Below are 25,370 nucleotides of genomic sequence, written 5' to 3'. Positions count from 1 at the left end.
CCCTCTCTCCCTTTTTGCCCCTGCTGCTCTGTTCCCATTTGTCCCTGGATTCTGGTTTTGATTTAGGTGTCAGATACCTTGACAGGTGAAATTCTTAAGTGAGGTGAGGCAGAGGAAGTGGCTTTTTCCCTCCTTGGTCGGGAGCGTCTAAGAGGGAGCAGAACAGAACACGTGGTGTCCCTCTGGCAGAGATAGGCCAGTGTCCTGCTGTGGTCTCCTGGGAAGTGCCTCCTTCCCGACTTCAGGCACTGGGGCGTTCCAGGTTTCGGGATCTGGAGGGCACTAGGACCCGGCGGGACGGAGGGGGCAGCCCCTGCGCAGCGATTCGCTCCCTCCCACCCCACTGCTCCCGCTCCATTGTCTGGGAACTGCAGCCGCCGGGCGGGCGGCGGCGACTCAGCCGGCCGGGTCCGGCTGGCGCGGAGTGGGCGCGGGAGATGCCAAGCCAGAGCGCGGCCACCTGAGCCGCCCGCCTCGTCCCCGGCTTCCGTGGGAAGGATGTGCGCCTGGATGGCGGGGCGCGCAAAAGCCGCCCCCCGGGGGCCCTGCGGCCCCTGGCTCTGCCTCCTGGTGGCCCTCGCCCTGGACGTCGTGAGAGGTCAGCGGGAGGGGAGGGGCGGGGCGAGGGGCGGTCGGGCCGGCCGGAGGCCGGGCGCAAGGGATGCCCGGGAGCCGTAAACCTTTGGGTTCTCGCACTAAATCCTGAGCTGGGTCTCCCAGCCGCGTGCCCTGAGGGTCGGAGAGGTCTTGTCCCCGGAAACCTCCACCTCCCGCCTGCCTCTATGGTTTCTTTCACCTTGCTCTACCTAGCAACTCCTTCTGAACCCTGGACCAGCCGGGCGCAGAGGCTCTGCCCGCATCCTCTCCGCGGTCCCGCACCTCTGCGAGTGTCCCCTCAACCGGGACATCTAACCCGGCTGCCCCTGTCCCAGGCGCACCAGCTAGCGTCACTGCCGCTCTCTAATCTGCGATATATAGAGCTACACTCTCGGGGCTCCCAGGCACCCCCTACAACCAAGCCACCTACCGTGGGAGTGGAAAGCTGCTTCTTTGCCTGGGACCTGCGAGATATGCAGCCGCCCTCCTCTGCCCTAGGGCTCTCTGACCTTGGCGTCTCCAGGGATGGCCCCATCCTTGCCTTCCTGAGTCCCTGTGAGGCTCCGTCTCTGCGGGAAGGGGCAGAAGCTTCCCTGTGCCTTGGGGAGGGGGTCTGACTGCCTTTGGCATGGGCTGGGGAGCCGAGCTGTGGTTGCAGAGTGGATGATGCCGCAGAAGAGTGGATATAGTGAGGCACGCTTTACTCAGAGAGAGATTGAGAGAGAGCGGAGCTCCCAGAAATGGGAGTCCGTGGGAGTCCAGCTAAGAGCATCTTGCAATTATGGTGGCAAATGGAGTAGGAGGAGGACCAGAGGCTAGGGGCTCCCCCGGGAGCAGAACTCTTTCACCTGTTAACTTGGGGCTGTGGTGGGGGGAGGAGGCAGGGGCACTTTCTCAGACATTTGCATTTTTGGTGGGGAGGGCAGGAAGGAGGTTGAAACCAATTCCCCCACTCTACCCCTGTCCAGCTATGGGGCTGCTTTCAGCCACCTGCGTCCCACCCCGAGGGACCCGGTGGGAGCCCTAATAACCCCTTTCCACAGAGAGGAGGAAAGCTTCCTCACATCCATTATGCAGTAGCAGTAATCCCTCCTCCAGACAGGCTCCACAGTTTACAAAGCCCTCCCCAGTCCACAATGTCACTAAATTCCACTGCCCCTTCTAAAGTTGAGGAAACTGCGGCTCCAAGATGTTAATGACTGACCCAAGCTGGCCTTGGGGCAGAGTTAGGACTTAAACTCAGGTTTCCAGGCTCCCAGGAAGTCCTCTGCAGTAAGAGCTTCCCAGCTTGGGGGAATTCCAGGATGAGTAAGACAGGGCCCCAGGTTAATAGGAAGATAACTACTCCAGAGGAGGGAACCAGGGTTGCAAAAGACTAAGGTGAAGGAGACTGGTGGGAAGTCAATAACCAAGGAAGGCTTCCTAGAGAAGGAGACAATTCTTCCTCCTTCTGGGGCAATTCATTCTTGGCCTTGAAGGTGGAAGGAGGCACCATGGGGCAGAGGAGGGGACACATAGTCCTGGGAGTAAAGTGGAGAGGGGGCATTGTTGCAGAGTAGTGTGGAGGGTGAGAGGGGCAATGGAGAGGCAGGGTGGTCTAGTGGTTAATGCCTGGCACTCATCCTGGCTCCCCTACTCTCCAGCTGTGGGCCCACAAGTAAGATCCTTGACCTCTCTGACTCATTTCCTATGTCCACAACATGGAATTTATAGTAAAAGAACCTGGTTTGCAGAGTTATTATGAAGACTGAGCGAATATACACACAATGTTTAAACTAGTACCTGCATATAGTTAGTGTTCAAAACATGTTAATTATTTTCTTTACTGGCTAATACTTGGTACAAACCAATATGACCTTAGTGGTTCTTTGTCTTTCTGGGAACTGAATATTTTGACTGTCTCCCTCCTAATCTCATGCCCCCCCCACCCCCCACCCCTCCATCGTGGCTACTGTGAAGCACACAAGTAGCTTCACAGACCTCCTTAGAATCCCTCCTATCCCTTTCTTGCACTCCAGCACCCAGTCAGTGCAGAGAAAAAGGGAGCAAGCTTGGAAAGATGGTGTGGGTTGCCATAGCAATGATGAGGGAGAGTAGATGCCCAGCCAAGTCTGGCCTAGGACCCAGGGGCAGAGAAAGGGTCTCTGCTTTGTATAAAGCTTACCTTGTCACCATCTTTTACTGAATAGGACCCATCTGACTAGAGTCATACCCCAGAAATGTGTTGATGTCAGAGACAAGAAGGTAGAGGGCAGGGATGGGAGAGGGAAGACATTGAGAAGGCTGTGCTGCAAAGAAGGCCATGTCTGTAGAAGGATTGGCTGCTGTGAGGCTGGCATTCAGTTCTAGAATCAGATTCAAATCCCGGCTCTGCTGCGAGTTACCTGTGTGAGGCTTTTTGAGCCTTGGTTAATCTCATCTGTGAAATGGGGAGATTCTTCCCACATCCTAGAGACATGGGACATTTACAGACCTTTTCTCCCTCTGTTGCCCATCACCACTGTGCCCCATGGTGAAGCTTAATTCAGTTCCTGCCATCTCTGGAGCTGTCTCCATCTCTACCCCTTATCCCTCTTCAGTGGAATGTGGCCAGAACCCCCTGGACCTCGTGTACTTACCAGCAGCCCTGGAGCTCCTGGATGCCCCTGAACACTTCCGTGTGCAGCAGGTGGGCCATTACCCGCCTGCCAACTCCTCTCTGGGCTCCCGAACTGAGACGTTTCTGCTCCTGCAGCCCTGGCCCAGGGCCCAGCCACTTCTCCGGGCCTCCTACCCACCTTTTGCCATTCAGCAGGTAAGAAGGGGACACCAGGGACCCCCCAGGCTAACAGGACTCAGTGCCTGAGGTCTGCCGTGTGTGGCACAGGAGCCTTCCCCAGCCCCAACTGTGCTCCCTGTTTTCCAGAAGGGAAAACAGACTGGGATCAGAAATCTGGTATCCCATCCTCCCAGATCTTGCCTTCCCCTACCTCCTGCTTTCTCAAGCCTCTTCATTCTCCCTCCAGGTGGTCCCTCCTCAGGTCACTGAACCCCACCAACGGCCAGTCCCATGGGACGTGAGGGCCATCTCGGTGGAAGCAGCCGTGACTCCAGCAGAGCCTCATGCTCGGGTCCTCTTCCACCTCAAAGGGCAAGATTGGCCTCCAGGGCCTGGCAGCCTGCCCTGTGCTCGTCTGCACGCCACACACCCTGCCGGCACTGCTCACGGAGCTTGCCATTTCCAGGTGTGTGGGTGGGCCCTGCTGAGGTTGCCCCTGCTGCTACTGCTGCTGTGCCAGCCAGAGGGTGGTCCGGTGGGGGAGGAGAAGTCACAGGCCTCCTGACTCCATTCCTGATCCACTAGCTTTTACTGCTACAAAAAGTTCCTTAGGGCCCCATAAAGAATTTAGCCAACCCTATATGACTTGGGTGACTTGATCTTTCTGACACTTAGTTTCCTCATCTGTAGAATAGGATAATAACACTTCCTACTATGGAGTTGGGAGTAAGGAACAAATGAGATGAGGCAAGAATAGCTTACATCAGAGTAATCACTCAGCAAGTGTTTTTGCACTGTTGTTAGTATTACTCCCATCATTGCTGTTTCCACTTCTTTCAAGTCTAGCATAGGAATCCTGTGGGGAGAGCTTTAGGGTGCTGAGAAGAAGACTGAGTTCTAACCTGCGTCATGGTTAGGATGAGGTGCTGGAGTCAGTTCACCAGGGCATGAGACTTTTCCCAAAGGCAGAAGAGTGGTCTACAGATGTGTTCTGAACCCTAGACATGGTTTCAAGCCCAGCCACGTTGCTGGTTTGCTGTGTCACCTGGAATAGTTCTCTGGCCCATATTGCCCCTCCTCACACCCCCGTTTTTTTTTTTTTACCCTCTCTTTTCTGCTGGCCCATTTATTTTTATTTTTTTTTTGAAAACTTAAAAATTCGAAAATATGGAATGCTTCACAAATTTGTGTGTCATCCTTGCACAGGGGCCATGCTAATTTATCTGTTTTTTTCCAATTATAATATATGTGCTACTGAAGCGAGCACTAGCCTGTTTATTAATGGACCCTTCCAGCTCTGGGTTTCTTGCTATGGGTGCTGGGAATCCTTTACCTCCCCCTAGCCCCCATATATCCCACCTCCTGTGCCAACCATAGCCATTGTGTGTTCACAGCCATCCTTGGGCGCCTGTGTGGTGGAGCTAGCGTTCCCATCACACTGGTTCTCACCGGGCTCCACCACGAGGGCTGAGCTGGCCTACACACTGGAGCCTGCAGCTGAGGGCCCTGGGGGCTGTGGCCCCAGGGGGGAAGAGGACCCCCAGGAGCAGGCCCTCCCAGTGGGTGGTGTGGAACTGCGACCGGCAGACCCCCCGCAGTACCAAGAGGTACCTCTGGATGAGGCTGTGACTCTGCGGGTGCCTGACGTGCCAGTGCGGCCCGGCCAGGTGTTCAGTGCCACCCTTCTGCTGCGGCACAACTTCACAGCCAGCCTCCTGACCCTGCGGTGAGCACTGTGCCCCTGGGCGTGGGTGGGGGTGGAAGCCTTTGCAGAAAGACTGTGGGCAGGTGCCTGCTCTTCTTGGGGTCTTTGCTGGAATTCTTGACTTCTGCAAAACATGGGTCCTCCAAACCCCCTCCAGGCAAAGAGGTGTGATTGCCCCGGCAGGACCTTATGATGGACACAGCCCTGAATTTAGAATCAGAAGTAGAAAGAAGCCTCCTTCTCCCTGGCACCACCCAGAGATTTCTTTGTCTAATAGGGCTAACAATGCCCACTTTACGGGGCAGCTGCAAGATTCCAGGGAGAGCAACCAGGAAATGGCTTGGAAACTGGAAAATGTGGTGCCTAGGGGTGGGCTATTAGGCTATTACTCCACTGCCCCAAAGAGGGATATGTCACATTCACCTGCATGTTCTCTCTGCTTTCCACCCTCGCGGCAGGCTCCTACCTTTTGGACAGAGCACTTTCCTCTCCATAGGAAGGCTCATATTCTTTGTGTCCTTTTGTGCAGAAAATTCCCCCAAAGTAGCCCCCCACCTACCCAAAGCAGCTGACAAGGATTTGCAGAATGTGACTTGCCTCTTTCATTTGTGCGTTTCTGCATGTCCCATCTCTATATCCCTCTGTCTCTCATGCCCTCCAGTGCTCACTCACATGCTCATTAAATTCTCCATTCTGGAGATCTAGACATGAGCAAAGCCCAGTCCCTATCTGGCAGTGATGGGCCCTCAGTGTTAGGGAAGGGCGTGAGCTAGATTAAAAGGGTATATATGCTCTGATGAAGTTTTAAAATGCTGCAGGAGCTTGGGCCAGAGGGTGCAGTAAGGGGGAAATTCATCCTGCCACTGCAAAAGCTCTCAAAGGAAATAGTATTCAAGTCATTGGAAACTTAAAGAATTGACAGGTACAGAAAGGAAAGGTGGACCAGGCTGAAGGCACAGCCTGGGCAAAGGCTTATAACCGTGCATGGGCACTGTGTACACAGGGAAGAACTGTGGTAGAGCTGAAGCAGACCCCCAGGATCCAGTCCACAGTTCAGTATCCACTTTGCCAAAATGGACCTATAACCTCTCCTTCAGGATCAAGGTAAAGAAAGGGCTGCATGTGACAGCTGCCCGCCCAGCCCAGCCCACCCTCTGGACTGTCAAGCTGGACCGCTTCAAGGGCTCTAAGCACCATACCACCCTTATCACCTGCCACCACACTGGGCTCACAGCACCAGACTCCAGGTGGGTAGCTCCCCTCTCCAGGGAGGCAGAGGAGGAGGGCTGGTCCTAGAATGCTAGTGGGTACATTTGGGGGCCCAAGAGAATGGAGCTGCCATCCTGCCCCTAGACCCCTGTGTGAACAGGCACAGTGCAGACTTTTTCAAGAAGGCAGTACAAAGCAGGTATATACTTTATTCATTCATTCATTCATTCAGCCACTATTTGGACAGATCCAGCCACCATGCCAGGCACAGCAGGTGTCCATGAATTTTATCCCAGGTCTTGCCAACCTATCCTGTCCACCCAGTTAAAGGTCTCCCAGCTACTACCCATCCCCTGCCTCTACCAACCAGGGCCCTTCTTAGACCTTTAATATTCCTCCCCCAAACCCAACTGCAGTTCTGAACACATAACGATCTCTTCTTATTTGCATGCTAACCCAGGGCTAAGGTCATGGACTTTGTAGACCCTGTTTGAATCCTGGTTCTGACACTTTCTAGATGAATAACCTTGGGCAAGCCAGTTAATGTCCCCCCTCCCCCAAGCCTCAGTTTCCTCACTTATAAAATAGGGATAATAATGTATCCTTGAGGGTTTGTGAAAGTAAGATACTGCTTATTAAGCACCAGGGACAGTTTCCAGCATTTAGGTTTTTGTTTGATACAAGGAAGCTCTGAGGTCCTGGAAGTGAATCTCCCTCCCTGGTGGAAGCGACTGCAATGCTTTAGGCCACCTCTTTGGCTATGGAAAGCAGTGATCTTAGCGGAGGTGACCCAGGCAGGCAGGGGCCAGCAAACCTACTGGGAGGTGGTAAAATGGCTGCAAAGATCTTGGAGAGACTGAGAGTGGGCTCTGGAGCCAAGATGGGTGGCTTTAGATCCTGACCCTGCCACTTTTTTGCCATGTTGTCTTAGGTGAGTAATGTAACCTCTAAACCTCAGGTTCCTCATGTGGAAAGTGGAGACAGTCACACCTTATGAATGTGGGAAGTGCTTAGGATGTGCCTGAAACTAGCAAGCACCCCCTTTCTCTCTCTTCTGGCCAACAGTCCCCTTGAACTGTCTGAGTTCCTGTGGGTGGATTTTGTGGTGGAAAATGGCACTGGTGGTGGTGTGGCAGTCACTCGCCCTGTCACGTGGCAACTGGAGTACCCAGGTCAGGCCCCTGAAGCAGAGAAAGATAAAATGGTGTGGGAAATCCTGGTGTCGGAGCGGGACATTCGAGCCCTCATCCCATTGGCTAAGGTAAGGGGACCTCCATCTCTGCCCCACCAGGCAGGGGACTGGGTCCTGGGTGTCTGGGAGGTGAAGGGTTTGTGGCTGACCTCTTCCTCCACCTCCAGGCTGAGGAGCTGGTGAATACAGCACCATTGACTGGAGTGCCCCAGCATGTCCCTGTGCGTCTTGTCACCGTGGACAGTGGGGGTGTACTGGTAGAGGTGACAGAGCACATTGGCTGTGAGTCGGCCAACACACAGGTCCTGCAGGTGAGTGGCAGGTGCCTACCTCGTGTGGGTACACGCTTATGTAGACAGTTACGCATGCATGGCTTTCCCCCTCCCCTATGTGTGTCCCTGAGCGAACAGCTTCTTTTGTTTTTTTTCTTTGAGACAGTCTCACTATGTCACCCTTGGTAGAGTGCTGTGTCATTACAGCTCACGGCTACCTCAAATTCTTGGGCTAAAGCAATTCTCTTGCCTCAGCCTCCCAAGTAGCTGGGACTACAGGTGCCTGCCTTAATGCCCAGCTATTTTTTAATTTGTTTTATTGTAGTTGTCTTTGTTGTTTAGCAGGTCAGGTTCAAACCCACCAGCCCGTGTATGTGACGGGCACCCTAACCACTGAGCTTTGGCCACTGAACCCGAACAGCTTCTTCTTCAGACTAGAAACCTCAGGGAGGGAACCACAGCTTCAAATCCTTTTGTCCCAGCCCCATCTCCAGAGTACAGTGGGAGCTATGAAACCCCAACAGCCCCCACCTTGGGCACTTTCACGTTCGTCATTGCATTGGCAAATGAGCTGGCTGGGGTGGCTTAAAAGCATGTATTCTGTGATGAGGAAGTTTTAATTTAATATACATCTTGGTTGTTAATTAGTGTGTGATCACAGGCAAGTCTGTTAGCCTTGCTCAGCCTCAGTTTCCTAAACTTTAAAATGAGAGTAGACCTTTGGATTACTGTAAGAATTAAAAGCACTTAAGGCAGTATCCAGTAGATAGCAGGAGCTGAAACAGCAGCAGCTACTGCTGCTATTATAATATGATAATTATATAATGTTAAAAATAATTATTTTTGGACACTGTGAGGTAAAAAAAGGGGGCAGAGAAACTTTCTCCATCTTCAAGTTCTAAGAAGGGAAGTGTGGATCCTTTACACAACTCCTAACAAGCTGAATGGAGATGATATATTTTGCCACTTGTGGCAGTTCCCTGCTCACACATATGTTTTGGGGTGGGTATGTCTGCCTTGCCTACCAACTTTGCCTCTAGCTATAGCTGGTTGCCAGGTGGCTCCAGTACCAGCATAAATGAGGAACCAGAGTTGTGGGTTCAAATCCCTGCTCCTCCAGCAGGAAGGCACTGTTGTATATCCATAGCCAGTTTCCCCAACTGCCCCCAGGGGAACTCAAGGAATGGCCCAGTTCCTCCATGGGGAGTGCAACCTGGATGCACAGCAAAATCTTAAACTAAGGACAGGGCTTAACTAACAAGCCTACTATCACGTGCATCACAGTGAAACATAGGACTGAATTTCAGACAGGTGTGGGTTGGGTCAGGGCTGCCCTCCCTGGCCCACACTTATCTTCTGGCTTATCCCCCCACCCCTACCCCCCCACTCCCTACCCTCTGCCCTGCCACAGGTATCTGAGGCTTGTGATGCCGTGTTCGTGGCTGGCAAGGAGACCCGCGGTGCTCAGGGGGTGCGGGTGGACTTCTGGTGGCGCCGGCTCCGAGCTTCGCTGCGGCTGACCGTGTGGGCCCCACTGCTACCCCTTCGCATTGAACTGACTGATACCACCCTGGAGCAGGTCCGCGGCTGGAAGGTGCCTGGTCCTGCTGAAGGGTGAGTTGAGGCCTGAGGGAGCTGGCAGACTTTAGCAAAGCCAGACTGGGACTGAGAGGGGCACAGAGGACACAGACACAGGCCCAAGCTGGAGGTCTGAAAAGCTGCCCAGGTGCTTGCAGTTCCTTTGGCCCGTCCCTGCCATTGACCACACAGCTTCTGACCCCTCCACACTCCAGCTTCTCCTGCCCTGCTTCACCTCCCTCCACAGTACCAGCCACTTCTAATCTGCTATGTCATGTTCTGGTTAATCCTGCTTGTTAATCTGCTGACCCTTTCTGCTTCTAGCCTGAGAATGAAAGTCCCTTGAAGTGGGGTCTGTCCTGGTCACTGCTGTGTTCCCAAAGCCAGAGCTTTACAGAGCTCAGTAAATATTGAATACCTCCTTGAGGGGGCTCACCAGAAGTGTAGGTGAGGCCACTCAGGCCTTTAGAATCTAGCTCCCAGGCTCTCTGGAGAGTGAGCCCCCTCTCCCCTAAGGGAGGGGTTCTATTAGCATTCAGTGGGAGCAACAGACCAATTGGGATCCAGGTGGAAGAGCCTGACTGCAAGCAAGGTGGGGGTGGCAGCTGAGTTTTAAGAACTGGACCCGGCTGGGCACCTGTGGCTCAAGTGGCTAAGGCGCCAGCCACATACAGCTAAGGTGGCGGGTTCGAATCCCCAGCCCGGGCCCACCAAACAACAATGATGGCTGCAACCAAAAAATGGCCAGGCGTTGTGGCGGGCGCCTGTGGTCCCAGCTACTTGGGAGGCTGAGGCAAGAGAATCGCTTAAGCCCAGGAGTTTGAGGTTGCTGTGAGCTGTGATGCCATAGCACTCGACCCAGGGTGATAGCTTGAGGCTCTGTCTCAAAAAACAAAAACAAAAACAAAAACAAACAAAAAAGAACTGGACCCTCCTAGGAGCAGCGGAGAACTCCAGGAGTGAGGGGAGTTGTGGGGGGGTAATGGGTGGGGCTGGGTGGTTTCCAGAGGCGGGGCTTCGGCCGGTTATGGGGCGGAGCCCTCGCTGACACCCCGCCCCGCAGGCCCGCGGAGCCGGAGTCAGAGGCCACGGAGGAGGAGCGGCGCGCCCGTGGCTGTCGCCTGCAGTACCAGCGAGCCGGCGTGCGCTTCCTCGTCCCCTTCGCGGCCCACCCGCTGGACGGTGGCCGCCGCCTCACCCACTTGCTCGGTCCTGACTGGCTGCTAGACGTGTCCCACCTTGTGGCGCCGCACGCCCATGTGCTGGACCCGCGCATAGCCTCGCTGGAGGGAGGCCACGTCTTGGTGGGCCGGGAGCCTGGTGTCACCTCTATTGAGGTGAGCCAGCGTGGCGGTGGGCGCTGGGGAGCAGACTCCCGGGGAAGAGTGTAGGTGGCCCCTATTATGGTTACGGGCAGGAGTGAGGAGTGTAGGTGTCCAGGGTGTATCTGGCGAGAGAGATGTGCAGTCCAGGCATGAGCACAGCAGGACTGGGTGAGAATGGAGTGGTTGTGTATGGGAAAAGTCCTCTAGTATGAAGCGCTGGGGTGTGGGTACCTGGGGCCCAGCTCTGAAGGGAGGAAGGAGGGAATGGTCTTGTGGGATTAGGGTTCTGGTACGTATAGGGGGTGTAGTTGGGGTGCAAAGGATGGAGAGCAGCCTGTGAGGATGCTGGGAGCAGAAGACATACCCCTTTGGGTGGCTGACTGTATACGAGGCCCCCACCTCCAGCTTCTTCCCACCCCCAGGTGCGTTCTCCGCTGTCTGACTCCATTCTGGGGGAGCAGGCACTGGCTGTGACGGACGACAAGGTCTCAGTGTTGGAGCTGCGAGTCCAGCCAGTGATTGGCATCTCACTGGCCCTGAGCCGGGGCACTGCCCACCCTGGGGAGGTCACAGCCACATGCTGGGCACCATCAGCCCTTCCCACCCCAAAGCAGGTGACAGCTGGTCAATGTCTCTAGGTGGGGGCTGATGGCAGAGGGGAATGGGAAGAAGGGAGCCCTGCTACCTCAACCCCTTACCTTAGGGTTTTCAGAGTGTGGACTGACTTCCCTGTGAGGTAGTGAGCTCTCTGTGGCTGGAGGTAATCAAGCAGTGGCTGGAATGTGGCAGTGGGAGGTTGGTTAGATGGCTCTGAGGACCATCCTGATGTCAGACCCCGGGGCCAAGTGGCAGACAGGTGATTGACACACGTCCCCTCTCTCCCTGTGTTTTGTCCATCTGCCTGTGTCTCTGTTTTCTCTCTGGTCTCTCCTCCATGTGGCCTGTCTCTGTGGGAGTGGTCTCTGTGCGCATGCGTGCTTGCCCTCGCGTGTCTCTGCCTGTGTCCGTGTGCCCTACAGGAGGTGGCCCTCTCCCTGTGGCTGTCTTTCTCAGACCACACCCTGGCCCCTGCTGAGCTCTACAACCGTCGCGACCTGGGACTGTCTGTCTCAGCCGAGGAGCCTGGTGCCATCTTGCCAGCTGAGGAACAGGGAGCCCAGCTTGGGGTGGTGGTGAGTGGGGCGGGTGCTGAGGGGCTGCCCCTGCACGTGGCTCTGCACCCACCCGAGCCCTGCCGCCGGGGCCGCCACCGTGTGCCCCTGGCATCTGGCACTGCTTGGCTGGGGCTGCCCCCTGCCCCTACCCCAGCTCCTGACCTCCCATCCAGCCCTGTCCAGAACCTGCCAGCCACAGAAGCCAGCACAGGTGGTGAGCGGCAGGTGGCAGGCAATACGGGGAGCAACGTGGGTGTGAGGGGTAAGTTTGAACGGGCTGAGGAAGAGGAAGCCAGGCAGGATGAGGCAGAAGCCAGGGAGGAAGAAGAAGAGGAGGAAGAGGAGGAGATGGTCCCTGCCCCTCAGCGTGTCACTGACCTAGAGCTGGGCATGTATGCCCTGCTAGGAATCTTCTGTGTGGCCATCCTCATCTTCCTGGTGAATGCTGTGGTCTTCGTGCTGCGCTATCAGCGCAAAGAACCTCCTGAGAGTGCCCCTGACCCCTCCTCCCCCCAGCCCCACAACTGGGTCTGGCTAGGCACTGACCAGGAGGAACTGAGCCGCCAGCTGGACCGGCGGTCCCCTGGCCTGCCCAAGGGAGAAGGGGGCTGCCCCTGTGAGAGTGGGGGAGCAGAGGAGGCCCCAACCCTGGCCCCTGGCACTCCTGGGGCCACTGCCAGCTCCTCAAGCACCCTAGCCCGAAAGGAAGCTGGGGGGCGGCGGAAGCGTGTAGAGTTTGTGACGTTTGCACCAGCCCCTCCAGCCCAGCTGCCGGAGGAGCCCGTAGGGGGCCCTGCCGTGCAGTCCATCCTGGTGGCAGGTGAGGAGGACATCCGCTGGGTGTGTGAAGACATGGGGCTGAAGGACCCTGAAGAGCTTCGTAACTACATGGAGAGAATTCGGGGTAGCTCCTGACCCTCCCCAGCTCACCTGGCCCAGCAAGGATGGGGGTCCCATCGAGCCTTTAGCCTGCCCTTCTGCTGGTCCTCTGGTGCTTGTTATCCAAGTCCCCTGCCTGGTTTTCTGCAAGGACTCCCATCCAGGCCCCCCTGCCCTGCCCCTTGTCATGGACCATAGTCATGAAGAAGGGCGTATGCCCCTTATTTATGGGAATCGTTTCATTCTAATTGTGGGTACAGAATAAACTGAGAAGGAAACCACAGCTGGGACAGCTGCTGTCTTGTGTTCCTGGAAAGAAGCAAGGGGGTGCGACAGGATGTATTCAGCCCCTGTCCCTGCTCGGACGGCTGTGGGAGGCTGGGCCCTGAGCTGTCTTCTCATAGCGACCAGCAATCCAGACAAATAGGAGGGCTGTGACGGCCTGAATGCCAGCCAGCAGGAAGAAGTAGAGGTCCATCCGGCAATTATTGATGTTCCCTGGAGAAAGATGGGTTGGCACTGAGTCAGGATAGAGATCCACTGTCTTCCACTCTCTTCCTAGTCATGCCCTGGCCCTGGGGCTGGCAGCTGAGGCCATGTGGGCAGTGGGTGGGGATGTGAAGGCACTGGGTAGATATCCCTCCTGTGTCTGCCTCCCTGAGAGTCTCCTGGGGTAGCTATAATTCCTGTTTAGCTACCTCTTCATGAGGGGGCTTGAAACTCAAATACCATGAGAAAGGTTACCCTTCAGCCAGAATGGCAACATTCCAGAAGCACCCCACTGAGTTCACTGCTTCTTTTTTGACAGCTGGGAAAACTGAGGCCCAAGGAGGAGAGGCCATGCTGTGTGTGACTGGCCAAGTCTGGGCTAGAACCCCATTATCCTGAGTGCAGCCCGCTACTGCCTTCTGCCTAAAGTCACAATGCTTAGCAGTTGCCACCTCCTTTCCAGGCCTCCCTCCACCTGTGTTCCACACCCTGGGAGAGCTCCACACTCACCGAAGTCCTCAGGGCAGTGTAGCCAGCCCCCTGGCAAGGACAGAAGTGCCACGAGGCTGGAGCCCAACAGTGAGCCCACACCAGACAGGCAGAAGAAGATGCCCATGAGGGCACCCTGCATGGAGCGAGGGGCCTCTGAATAGGCAAACTCCAGGCCTGTGGAGAATGAAGTGAGAGGGAAGTGGGAGGTCTACAGAGGCTAGCAGTGGAGCAGCCAGGCTGGGCCATGCCCCCTGCCCCCACTCAGCCACCCTCCAGGCTTCCTGGATAATGGTCAGCTCCAGGCTGTGACCACACCTCACACCAGTGACACCTCCCCTTCTGCCCTGCTCATCACCTCCCGGCTAAGCCCCTCCACCTGGACACTCCCATGTTGCCTCAAGAGCTCTGGCTCCCCTCCCCCACTCCTCCTGGGCTTTTCATTTCAGTAATGGAACCTCCAAACCGGCACCACTGTCAATCTCCCTCTGTCCCACACCCTCTGCTCACCTGCATCGTCATCACCAAATCATTTTGATTCAGCCTCTAAAATCTCTTCTAAATGTAGGTTCTCCTCTCTATCTCCCTTAGTCACTAACCCTCGTCACTTCCTGACCAGGCCGTGCAAATGTCTCTTAACTGTCCTGACTTCCATTCTCCTCACACAACCAGATGGGTCTGCTAAAGAATCTGTTGGGGTCTTTTCCTTGCCAAAACTCCTTGGAGACTTGAGGTGGGGGGTGCTGTTGTCCTTGGGAGAAATTCCAAGGTCCAGGCTCAGCCCAGAAGGTTCTACAAGACCTCCATCCCCTACCCCACCCCCACCACCTCATGCTTCCCATTAGGACAGGGTCTTTGCTTATGCTATGCTTATGCTGTTCCCCCTGCCCATAAGGTCCCTCTGTGGTCCCTTCCCCAGCATTCCACTGTTTTATTATTTGTACAACTATCTCCCCTCAATTTATTTTTATGTTCCACCCAGCCTAGTCCTGGGCCCACAGCAAGAAAGTACTTGTCCCTCTGCAAGGACACAAACTGCTGTGAGAGAGACAGAGATGAACAAAGGGCAGGAAAGGAGGACGGCCTCTGCCCTGGGGCTCTGGTATTGCCGCCTGGAATTGATGGGGAAATAGGGATTCACCTTCAATCTAAGGTGGAAGGAAACAGCAACTCCAAAGGCACAGAGGATGGCGGACATGGCCCCTGAGGAGTACCTGGAAAGTTGGTGGGGCAAGTGCCTTGCTCACCTCCAGATCCCCAGCACTTCTCAAAGTGGCTGGCATGAACCAAGTTCTAATAAATCCCCAGTGAGTAAATGCAACCTTGCTCAGGAAACACAACCTCTCCAACCAGATAAGCTCTGGAGGCTACACGCATGGGCCCCCTGACTTGGAGGCACCACCATCACTGGGGAAAGGATCCAGGGTACCTGGGATGCTCGCAAAAATCTCACTGATCCCAATGAGTAGATACTGAGGGATCTGCCACCAGATGGACAGTGGTGCTGCGTAGTACAGGTCCTTCCCAATCTGCTGGGACACAGTTTCGTTGTGGTGGATGTAGTGTAAACGCTCCATCTCCAGGACTCCTGGTGGGGGAGCAGAGGGAGACGATAAGACCCACCCTAGGCACCACAAAGAGAGCTTGGTATGTGGTGAAAACACATTAAGTAGCCAATGACTGACTATACAACAGGTAAGGAAATACTGGCCCAGGGGATGGGGAGTCAAGATTTGACTCTCAACGTCTCCCTTTTTGCCTTGGCTACTGGGAAGCTCACAGCTAGGTTTTTACCCAGTAACAACTCTCATTAGTGGAGGACTTGTTATTTACTAGGCACTTAAATATGCATTCTTGCAGATGAAAGAGGTGAAACTTAGGTTAAGTAACTAGCCAGCCCACAGTCACATGGCTAATAAGTAGGCAGGGATGGATTTGAGCCCCAGTATGTCTGGTTTCAAATCTGGCCTACTTTCTATGATATCATATGATTTCTCTACTATAGCCTCAAGTATTGCTATAGTGTTTCTAACCTACCTTTCAAGTTTTGACTATTTTATCTCCTTCCCTTTTGTTGCTTGGAAAATAGCTGTGTTGTAATGGAATATTCTAGGACCAAACACTGGACATGGAATTAGAGGATGTGGGTTCCAGTCCTGGCCCTGCCATTGACTAGCTACATGACCTTTGGCAAATCGCTTAACTTCTCTAATGACCAGTTCTCTTATGCAAGAAGCAAGAATAAAATTTCTTGGTATTATTATGAGGTTGAAATAACACAAAATGCCTAAAAGCACATAGCTGGAAAAAAAAATCTAGTTTGGTTTTCATACTTTCAACACAATGTTGTTTAATAAACTTTAATTTCCTTAGCTCCTACTAGTAATCCAGGCACTTTACAGGGAGCATTAGACTTCATTTCCTTAATCCTCATTAACACCATGCATTAGACTGTATTTTGAGAGAACAGAGACTGGTCTCCCCTTAAGGTCTGAGTGACTGTAATCCATGTTTTAAAGACGTAGCTCAGAGACCCCAAATAACTTCAGGATCATATAGTTACTAGGTGGAAAGGATTCAGTTTATGCAACAGCATAAAAGTCTCCTTTAGTTGAGCCAAGCTCCCTCTTTCTTTTTTTTGTTTACAAGTGTCTACATGGGGCAGCGCCTGTGGCTCAAGGAGTAGGGCGCCAGCCCATATACCAGGAGCGGTGGGTTCAAGCCAAGCCCTGGCCAAAAAACTGCAAAAAAAACAAAAACAAAAACAAAAAAGTGTCTTCAAATCCTTTTGAAATGGTAAAAGGAAGAGAATTTTTATTTAAATCCCCATTTGCCACTAAATGGCTGTAAGCTTTTGGAAAATTCATTTTACACATTTATTGAGGGCCTATGTGTCTCAGTCACAGCAGGAAAAAAAAATCTCTGCCTTTCAAAGGGCCTATATTTCACTGAGGAAAATAGTTCCCCTTTTGGCCTGAGTTTCCTCATCTGTCAAAATGAAGGGAGGCTGGATTGGAGGAGGGGCTGGTAACTTCTGGGCAGCCAACACTGACACCCACTGGTGGAGAGTGGACTTGGCCCAGGCTTCAGCTCTTGTATCAGTCCATGGTGGAGCTGGCTTCCTCCTACCCTAGAAAAACATAGGCCAACCCTCTGCCCCATTCCCGGCCACGCACCTGCTACAATGACAGAAGTAAAACCAAAGAACATCCCCAGTGCCATCTTCTGCAGAGTAGAGGGAAGCAGCTTGCACCGCAGCAGTAGAGGGTCGATCAAGTGGTCCTTCAGAGGGACTAGAATCAGCACCACCACTACATTGGCCAGGAGGAGCCAGGCTTCCGGGATCTGGGCAGGAAGAAGTCAAGAGAGGAAGGATAGCAAAGCAGAAAGCTGCAGTTGGGGGACATGGACTTTACACTGTACCTGCATCTAGGGGAAGCTCCTTCCCCTCTCTGGAACTCACATTCCTCTCCTGTGTAACTCAGCGGTAGGATTAATTCAGGGATGGCAAATAGGCTCCTCTTGTATTCTAATTTCTATCAACTGGTAGTGGATGCTTGGAATCAGCATAAAAATTGTCATGATTGATTAGTGATGTCTACCATGGGCAAGGAAATGGAGTATAATGGCAAATATGTCATTTATCTACCAGCTCTGAAGATCTCTGATTTTTACAAGTCTCTGAAATGCCAAGGAATTGCTTTAGAAAGTTCCAGTGAAAGGTAGGGATCTAGGTATTTAAGGGTCTCCAGGAAAGAGGGAACAAAGTAGAGTTGAATGGGACCTGAGTGTGCTCCATCTGGGGGTGCAAAATTGGGGAGTTAGGCCTGCTTTGGAGCACAGTGTGGTGGAGTGAAGCTGGCCTGAGTGTTTTTGAGCAGTTGAACTCAAAACTTCTTGGCAGGATGCCTGCCCCTGGGCTGTCACACAAGCCTGGCCCAGGTCCCACTGCAAGTGCTTTTCCTATATCCTAGGTCACTCTGCAGCTGGGGAAGGGAGTGTGAAGATAGCTTCATTTCCTCCTTTTAGAGGAAACCCCCAGCCTGGCCTGAGCTGGGTTCTAAACACACGCGTTGTCTCTCACCGTGTAGCTACTGCCCTGGACTCTCAGGGCCATGGAGCTGGCAGCGGAGTTGGCTGGAAAAATGTTTGGAATGTGGAGATGAAGACCTTGCAGGACAAACGTGGACTGCATCTGCCAAGAGAGACAAGGTGAGGCTAGAACAGGGCTGGCCACACCACTTCCAGCCCCAGATAGGTCCCAGCTTCCAGGCGGGCATCCCTTAGCAGTAGAATAGGGCAGCTGTGCAGCTGTCCTCTCTCCCAGCCTCTCGGCGGAAAATAACCTTCCCATCCCCCTTCTTCCTTGGTAGCCAGGCTTGGCAGAGAGCCTCCTTTGCTCTGATCTCAAGTCTGTGAGCAGTGTGTACAGTCTCAGCTGAGAGCCCAGACGCTGCTCATCTGACTCACATCGAAGTCTCCAGGGCTTGGCAGAAAGTGAGCGTGGATACATGTTTATTGAAATGGGGAAGATAATGGCACAGTTCTCCCCACGGGGAGTTTTCGTCTGACACTGAAGTCAAGCTGAGTCCCACAGGTTGACACAGAGAGACCGCATAGGCACAGACCTGCCAGAAGGCTGTGGACACAGCTGTAGGAGCAGACTTTGTCCCAAGCCCCTAGTGGACCCCTGCCACACCAGGCATTGCCTTTTTAGTTGCTATATAATGGAGGAGGCTCTAGGGAGACTCCAGGAGGGGCCAGGCCAGGAGAGGACACTTGGGTCATTCAAGGTAGCAGCTATATACCAACTGGTATGGAAGGATATCAGTATTCTCACTGGGATGACTGAGAGTCAGCCATGGACACCCTCATGTCCCTGTCTTATCATGGACACACTCTGTGCCATCTGTACATAGCAGGCTGGCGGCTCCAACATATGTTGCTGTTGAGGGGGTACGGGAAGGAATGACCTTATGGCCTGGAGGTTAAGCTGCTACCCACCCTATGTGCACGAGCATGCACACACACACATACACACATGCATACCCACGCATATACTTGAGGGCTGTCCAGAAGTATTCATCCATGTAATATGGAAAATAGAGACTTACATGGCTGGATGCTTTCTGGATAGCCCTCATGCACACACATCCTGCTAGCCTTCCCCTTGGGAAGCAGAATGGTGGGCAGGAGGCAGTAGTTCTTAGACTTGAGTATCAGTAGCATCTGAGAAGTTTATTAAGCTGGAGACTTCCCCAGCAATTCTGATTCAGTAGTCTGGGGTGGGACTTGGGAATCTGTATTTTTTAAAAGTGCTGCAGGTGTTTCTGAGACACAGCCAGATTGGGGTTGAGTACTATTGCATATTCAACACACTCAGCTTGCCCCTGACGGGCTGCGCTGCTTTGCACAACTCACACACCCTGTCTGGGCCTCAGCTGCCAAGGCAGAGGATCTGAATACTGCAGAGCGGAAAGAGGTTCTCATCTAAGCTATCCATTGTACACATGGAAAACTAAGGCCCAGAGAGATGGGTGACTTATTCAAGGAGCTGGGCCTTGGCACTGTCTCCAGAGGTTCTCCTGCTATATGACCCAAGGGAGTTTAATTGGACAGCTTTGTTCCAGCCCCCACGTCAGCTGACATGAAGCAGCAGCTCACTCTGTTACCTTCTTCCTCCACTTCCCGCATGTCCTGGACTTCCCTGATGTAAACTGAGGCCAGTGAGGCAACTGGGGAGCCAGGCCTCCTAGAACAACAGGGCAGGGATGCTCACCTGGAAATACACCATCCAGTAGGGCACCAGGGTCACCATGACAGGCAAGATCTTCACCAGCACCTGGAAGTTGGCGACATCCTCTTGGGAGGACAGCCCAGGCTGGGGAGACCCCTGGTCAGGCAGCAGATGGGCGCCCTGAGGGTCTCTGTGGGACCACACAGGCAGAAGATTAAAAAGGCAGCCATCATCATCCCACCACGCTGGCCACAGTGCTCACCTCTACCAGGATCCCCTAATTTAGTCTTCCTCCCTCACAGCTACCTTCTCAGAGGTTACCACCCTCTTCTCCTCCACCCCACTCTTCACATCACCTTTGCCAGGATCACCACCGCTGTCCAGGCCAGCATCCTGACTACCATCAGTAGTAAAGTGATTGCTGTTAACACAGCACCCTCTCCACAGAGTTTCCATTACTGTCACCATCACTCTTTCTCAGTGTTGGTAGGACTGCTGCCAATTTTATCACTATTGTCTCTTCTGTGGCAAAGGTGGCTAGTAAAGACTCATCCCGCTGCAGAATTGGAGGAAGTGAGACCAAAGACTGTGACCAGCAAAGTCTTAAGGCATATTTTTGCTCATAGCATCAATATGTCACGGCAACCAGGGGAGTCCTAGTCCATACTTGACTCAGAGGAGGAGGTTGTCATAGATTTGATACACCAGAATTCCCCTGTGTGCTGTCCCCAAATCCATCCTCTTCAGCAGTCAACATTATAACCCTCTCCCTACGCAAGACTGTAGGGAGTGAAGAGGCAGGGGAGAGGCAAAGCATCGCTAGGAGACAGATCCACCATTGCTGCAACCTTTACCCTTTGCCCTTTGTCTACAGAGGTTTCTGACCCTTTCTTGCTCGAGAGCCTTGCACTATCCTTTAAGATTCCAAAAGGGACAATATGACCATGGTCATCTCCAAAGACAGCCACCGTCAGCTCCCAGTATGTACTGCCATTCTGCCACCAACTGATGCAGTTTATTTCCTCTGCCACTGATTCTGGGCCAGCCCTGTGGCTGCTTTGACCAATGAAGTGAGGCAGAAGTGATGCTCTGGACCTTTAAGCCTTGTAATGGCCTTAAGAAGACCCGCCCCTTCTGCTTTCTTTCCTCTGGAACATTCATTCTGGGAATGCTCCTTCCTTTTGCAACCCAGACACCAGGCTGTGGGAAGCTCAAGCCACATGGCAAGGCCACTTAAAGAGGAAAGCAAGGTGTTCTATTTGGCAGTCCCAGCTGACAGCCCAGCCACGTTACTGAGGCACTTTGGGTGTTCTAGTCCTTTCAGCTATCAATACTGCAGCCCTGGTGACATCATGAGGATCACAAGAACTGCCCCACTGAGCCCAGTCACCCTCAGAATTGGGAAAGGGTATAAAAAGATTGTTGATTAGCTCACTAAGCTCTGGCATGGTTTGTCAAGCAGCAATAGAACCAAAAAACCAGACTTTCTGGCACTTGATGACTATACTCACAAACCAGATTGGGAGAAGCATATTCTTCAACTTTCATCTAGAGCCTATTGACAGGAGCTATAACTGGCTCCGAGATGTGGAGACAGATATGCATAGCATAAGTAGTTAATTAACTTAGGAAGCAGAGGACAGAAGGAAGCCACTGTGCTCATGCAAGTCCATTTAGAACCCTACCCGCCCCCCACACACACACTTTGGATGTTAGCAAATGGGGAAGGAAGCAAGCTCGGCTATTTCCCAAGACTCTGTTATACTTAATAACAAGCAGTGTAGAATGATATCCATTATATCCCAACAACCTTCACTGATACCATCATCTCCATCATTGCCACCTCTCCTGTCACTGTCATTCTCATTGCCAGTGTTTGTCTTCACTGTAAGGACGAGCATCCTCATACTCATCACCATGATCACTATCAAGACCATGACAGTCCTCACACTTCCTACACTTTAAGGGTCACCAATAATGGTATCAGCACCGGCACCATCTTCACCTCCACTTCCATCCTCAGTATTACCCTGCCCCCTCCCCTAACCTCTGCTCTTGACCCCAGTGGCCACTACAGCAGAACTGATCTCCTGGAGCCAGGCTGGGGAGACTTGCCTCAGTCGCATTGCAGTGTGGACCCTGCCTCCTAGGGTATGCTTCTGCACTACCGGAGGCTCCCTTCACCTGGAGCCCCCTACTCACCTGGAAGAATGTCGTTGCCATAGCCGGGGGCAGCAGTTTTGGAGAGCAAGCTTAAGCATAGTGGACACTTGGCTTCCCGCAGGGGGCTTGGTGATGAAGACGGGGGTGGCAAAGAGGAAGATGAAGAATGCCAGGCCCACACAGCCCACAGGGATGCTGTAGCCCAGCAGGAAGCTGATGTTCTGCTGGATAAAAGCCACCACCAGCAGGGACAGCACAGCACCCAGGTTGATGCTCCAGTAAAACCAGTTGAAGAAGCGACGGGTGGCATTGCGGCCGAGATCCATCACCTGCCAGCCAGGAAGGGATGAAAGTGAGGGCCAAGGAGGCTGAGGGGTGCTCTCTATAGCCACACCCCTCCCTCCCACAGGGAAAGAGGCACTTGGTGAGTTAGTGAGTAGGCATTCTCGAACTTTCCTAGTCTCTGATTACTAAGTAGATACTCAATAAATGTTTGTTAAATGAAGGAATAAACCCTTCCCTTGGGAGTCACTTGTTAATGGGCAGGACATGTTGGCATAGTTGCTTTTTCAAACCCATACATTGCTTTTTACTTTCACTGAGGAGTGCAAGCAATAGATTTTTCTGATGCCACTTTGTTCGTTTATGGTTGATTTATCGCTTTGTCTTTGACTAAGCAACCTATTCTATGCATTACTTTTATAATCAGAAAAAAGCCAATAAAGATCTCAGCTCTGTTCCACAATATGAAATATGATGTATGTATACATATTACTAAAAAAACAATTAGACAGTTGACGATGTCTTCTGCACTTGGGAGATGTAAACACAGTATTCTATCCTGATCCATCCCTTCCCCTTCGACTTGCCTCCCTCTGATAGATAAAAAAAAAATTTTCAGGCCCCCTAGCAAGGGCAGATGGGTTGAAAATCTTTACCCAGGATTTGGATCAATCTGCAACAGTCAGGCCCCAGGGCCCCCTGCTGGCTTTGGTCAGCCACACTGGCTGCTCCACTTCTCCTGAACCCTGGTCCTAGATTCTGACTCAGCAGGTCTAGGGGGGCAGGGCTTGGGCATTTATCTGCATTTTTAAAAAGCAATGAAGACTAAGGGTCATTTCAGTGGAGCAATGAAGAGATTCTCATTAAACCTGTCACCCTTTCAATAACACCCCAAATCTCAGCATCCAAAGACTGTGTCAAGCCTTACTTTCTATAGGGAGGGAAGAGCATGCCGCCTCACTGTGAGCCCTTCTCTAGACTTTCAAGCAGAAATTGAATAAGTCCCATTATGAGTAGCCACTTCTATATATTAATTGGAAGTAAATGAGTATGACAATTGTAATTCTTAACTGGGAAGACCAGGCAGCCCATTCAGGATATAAATGAGTTCTTCCACAATGAGCAGACACTTTGTCAAGAATGATGGATGGCCCTTCCTGAAATCAGCAAGTGTGTTAACACGCAGCTCCTGGCTAGAGCTGTCTGGCAGGTGGTGCCATTCCCTCCTGCCCCACATCCTGTCTGACTACCCCCTGGATTCTGCAGCAGCCTCCTGCACTGCTCTGGGGCACCCATGCTTGTTAGCCCATCCATTCTCTACACTGCAGCCAAAGCCAAAGAACTCAAATCCAGTGATGACCATCCCTGCCTCAAGCCATTTCAGTGTTCTGCATTGTCCCTACTTTCTAAGGCAGTTCAGTCTTGCTCAGCCAGAGTCCGTGCTCCGTAAATGGGAGAAAACACTGGAGATGCTGTCACCGTTGATGTCCTGGGAGGCTCCAGGAGATCAGTTCTGCTGCAGTGGACACCGGAAGGCTGAGGCCAGTGGGGTCAAGAGCACAGGTTAAGGGAGAGGGGAGGGAACACTAGTGGGATGTCAATGAAAGAGTAAAATGAAGAGAAGATGGGAGATTCCTACTGGCAAACATTGGCACCTCCTGGCCCAAAGGAAGGTCAACGGTGTGTGAGAAATGGCCAGAGCTGCCCTGGAGGCAGAGTCCCCATTACCAAAGGAATCTAAACAGGCTGGATGGGTGACTCCTTGACAAGGACACTAGAAACTGTGCTGAGTGCTGGACTGAGGATGCTGCTGGATGAAATGATCTTTTTAGAAAATGTCCCCTTTATGAGTGTAATATACACAATTAAAGGATATTTGAAAAACAGAGTCAAAAGGGAAGAAGTGCAATTAAGCCCAGTGGCCTGATCACACTCCCATTATAGTCCTTCAGGTCCCCACCTTTGGTTGACACTTAGTCTTTGCACGTGGCTGTGCTCCTGTCTGTGTACAATTCTACATCCTGCTTCTTCTCATTAACACCATTTGTGTTTGTTTTAGTCATATTACACATTAGTCTAAATTACTGTCTAATATCCCACTGAGTAGAGCTATCAAAATGCAGCCCCGTTGTTAGGCATTTACTCATTCATTTAGCTAATATTTATTGAATTTCTCCTACATGCCATGCTCTGTCCAAGGAAGAATGGAGAAAGGCTTAGAGGTCGAGGTATTTGCCCAAGTGCCCCCAATTAGCGAGCGATTGGAATAAGTCTGCCTGGCAACCTCTGGCACTGCTGGTAGGAAGAGGCTGTAACACAGAGATGGGGTTAGTGGTGAGCCCTCCATGTCACCTTGGACAAATTAATTAAAGCCTTGAAACCTCAGTATCCTCTAAAATGGGCATAATACTGCCTACCTCATGGGCAGTGAGTTGGATTAAATGAGTTAATGCAGTGGAAATGTTTAGGGCCGGCATGTAAGCCCTAACTGTGGTTATTTCCAATGCTGTTGCCATCGGTTTTGTCAGGGCTTGCACCCCTCTTCTTTCAAACAAGGAAACTGGGCGCACAGAAGGGAAGTGGTTTATCTGAGGTCACCCAGGGGGTCAACGCCTCGAGGCTCCTGGTCCCAGGTCCACTGCTTTCCCTTCACATCCCCAGGTCCTCCCGTCGGGGCAGACCTCCTGCCACTCACCTGGTCGGCACCGAAAGAGGTGAGGTTGCTGCGGACAGAGCTGGCGGCCAGGGCGAGCAGCAGTAGCCCGGCGTAGAGAGTGGGTGCGCAGTAAGGGCTGGGCGAGGAGGTCCTGCAGCCGGGAGAGGGACAGGCTGGCCCCAGCGGCGACGCTGGCATCTCGCCGCAGAAAGAGCGACGGCCATCGGGGAAGGCGGTGGCAGGCAGCAGCCCCGAGGCGACCAGATACAGCAGCAGGCTGATCGCCACGGCGCGGTAGCGACCCAGGTACACGTCCGCCAGCCAGCCACCCACAGGCGCCAGCAGGTAGGAGGCGCCCAGGAAGACCAGCGCGGCGCGGGATGCCTGCTGGCCCGCCCAGTTGAAGTTGACGCTGTTGAGGTAGAGCACGAGGTTGGCCGCGACGCCGAAGAAGGCCGCGCGCTCCAGCATCTGCACCAGCAGCACCGCAGCGCCCGCCACCCGCCGCCACCGTCTAGGGCCCCGCGCACCGCGCGACAGCAGCGGCCGGCGCTCCTCCGGCACGCGAGGCCCGGCTGGGGTGCGCAGCTCCGGCATCCTGCGCCCCCGAGGCTCTTCTCTACCCCACCTTCCCAGCCCTCCGCCCAGTCCCGGCCCCTGCCGCTCCCGACTACTGGCTTGCCTCCTTTCTCACCCCTTTCGGCTCACCCTTCTCTTCCTTCTACCCCCTTCTCCCCTGTCCCCTCTCCCTTCCTTCCACTACCCTGGGTCCCTCCGCTCACTGCTGGGACTCCAGCTCCTCCTAGTTGTCCACGCTCCTCTCCCCTCCTTACACCCTGCCCACCTGCCGTTTCTCCCTTAACTCTCCCCTTTCTTCCCTCCACC

The 25,370-nt window shown here is 53.2% G+C and overlaps 2 protein-coding genes and 1 non-coding gene across 5 annotated transcripts; 1 reads left to right on the top strand and 2 right to left on the bottom strand.

Moving 5' to 3' along the window:
• Window positions 1–120: 120 nt before the first annotated feature.
• Window positions 121–12,950, top strand: TMEM132A (transmembrane protein 132A). Of its 2 annotated transcripts, XM_023508520.1 has the most exons (12): window positions 330–598; window positions 3,177–3,391; window positions 3,603–3,821; window positions 4,750–5,081; window positions 6,158–6,307; window positions 7,335–7,530; window positions 7,629–7,772; window positions 9,145–9,347; window positions 10,375–10,648; window positions 11,059–11,250; window positions 11,656–11,808; window positions 11,964–12,458. In XM_023508520.1, the coding sequence occupies exons 1-12, from the start codon at window positions 499–501 to the stop codon at window positions 12,006–12,008; spliced, it is 2,223 nt and encodes a 740-aa protein (XP_023364288.1). In that variant the 5' UTR covers window positions 330–498; the 3' UTR covers window positions 12,009–12,458. The 2 variants fall into 2 exon arrangements, with proteins under 2 accessions (XP_003802725.1, XP_023364288.1); XM_003802677.1 differs by having other exon boundaries at window positions 121–598; window positions 11,656–12,950.
• On the bottom strand, window positions 4,517–4,622 carry LOC111722451. Its single transcript, XR_002771246.1, has one exon. It is a non-coding gene; the product is annotated as a U6 spliceosomal RNA (small nuclear RNA).
• Window positions 12,868–25,370, bottom strand: SLC15A3 (solute carrier family 15 member 3). 2 transcript variants are annotated; one of them, XM_003802679.3, is made up of 8 exons: window positions 24,525–25,370; window positions 21,587–21,876; window positions 19,427–19,574; window positions 17,732–17,842; window positions 16,824–16,992; window positions 15,077–15,235; window positions 13,669–13,824; window positions 12,868–13,167 (listed from the first exon to the last, which is right to left on the bottom strand). In XM_003802679.3, the coding sequence occupies exons 1-8, from the start codon at window positions 25,080–25,082 to the stop codon at window positions 13,013–13,015; spliced, it is 1,746 nt and encodes a 581-aa protein (XP_003802727.1). In that variant the 5' UTR covers window positions 25,083–25,370; the 3' UTR covers window positions 12,868–13,012. The 2 variants fall into 2 exon arrangements, with proteins under 2 accessions (XP_003802727.1, XP_023364289.1); XM_023508521.1 differs by lacking the exons at window positions 12,868–13,167; window positions 13,669–13,824 and adding an exon at window positions 14,689–14,861 and having other exon boundaries at window positions 24,525–25,215.

The sequence above is a fragment of the Otolemur garnettii genome, unplaced genomic scaffold (genome assembly GCF_000181295.1).
Source record: "Otolemur garnettii isolate 467f Iridium unplaced genomic scaffold, OtoGar3 scaffold00254, whole genome shotgun sequence".
Classification (NCBI taxonomy): domain Eukaryota; kingdom Metazoa; phylum Chordata; class Mammalia; order Primates; family Galagidae; genus Otolemur; species Otolemur garnettii.
The sequence above is the reverse complement of the archived record's forward strand: the minus strand, read 5'-3'. Positions and strand labels throughout refer to the sequence as shown.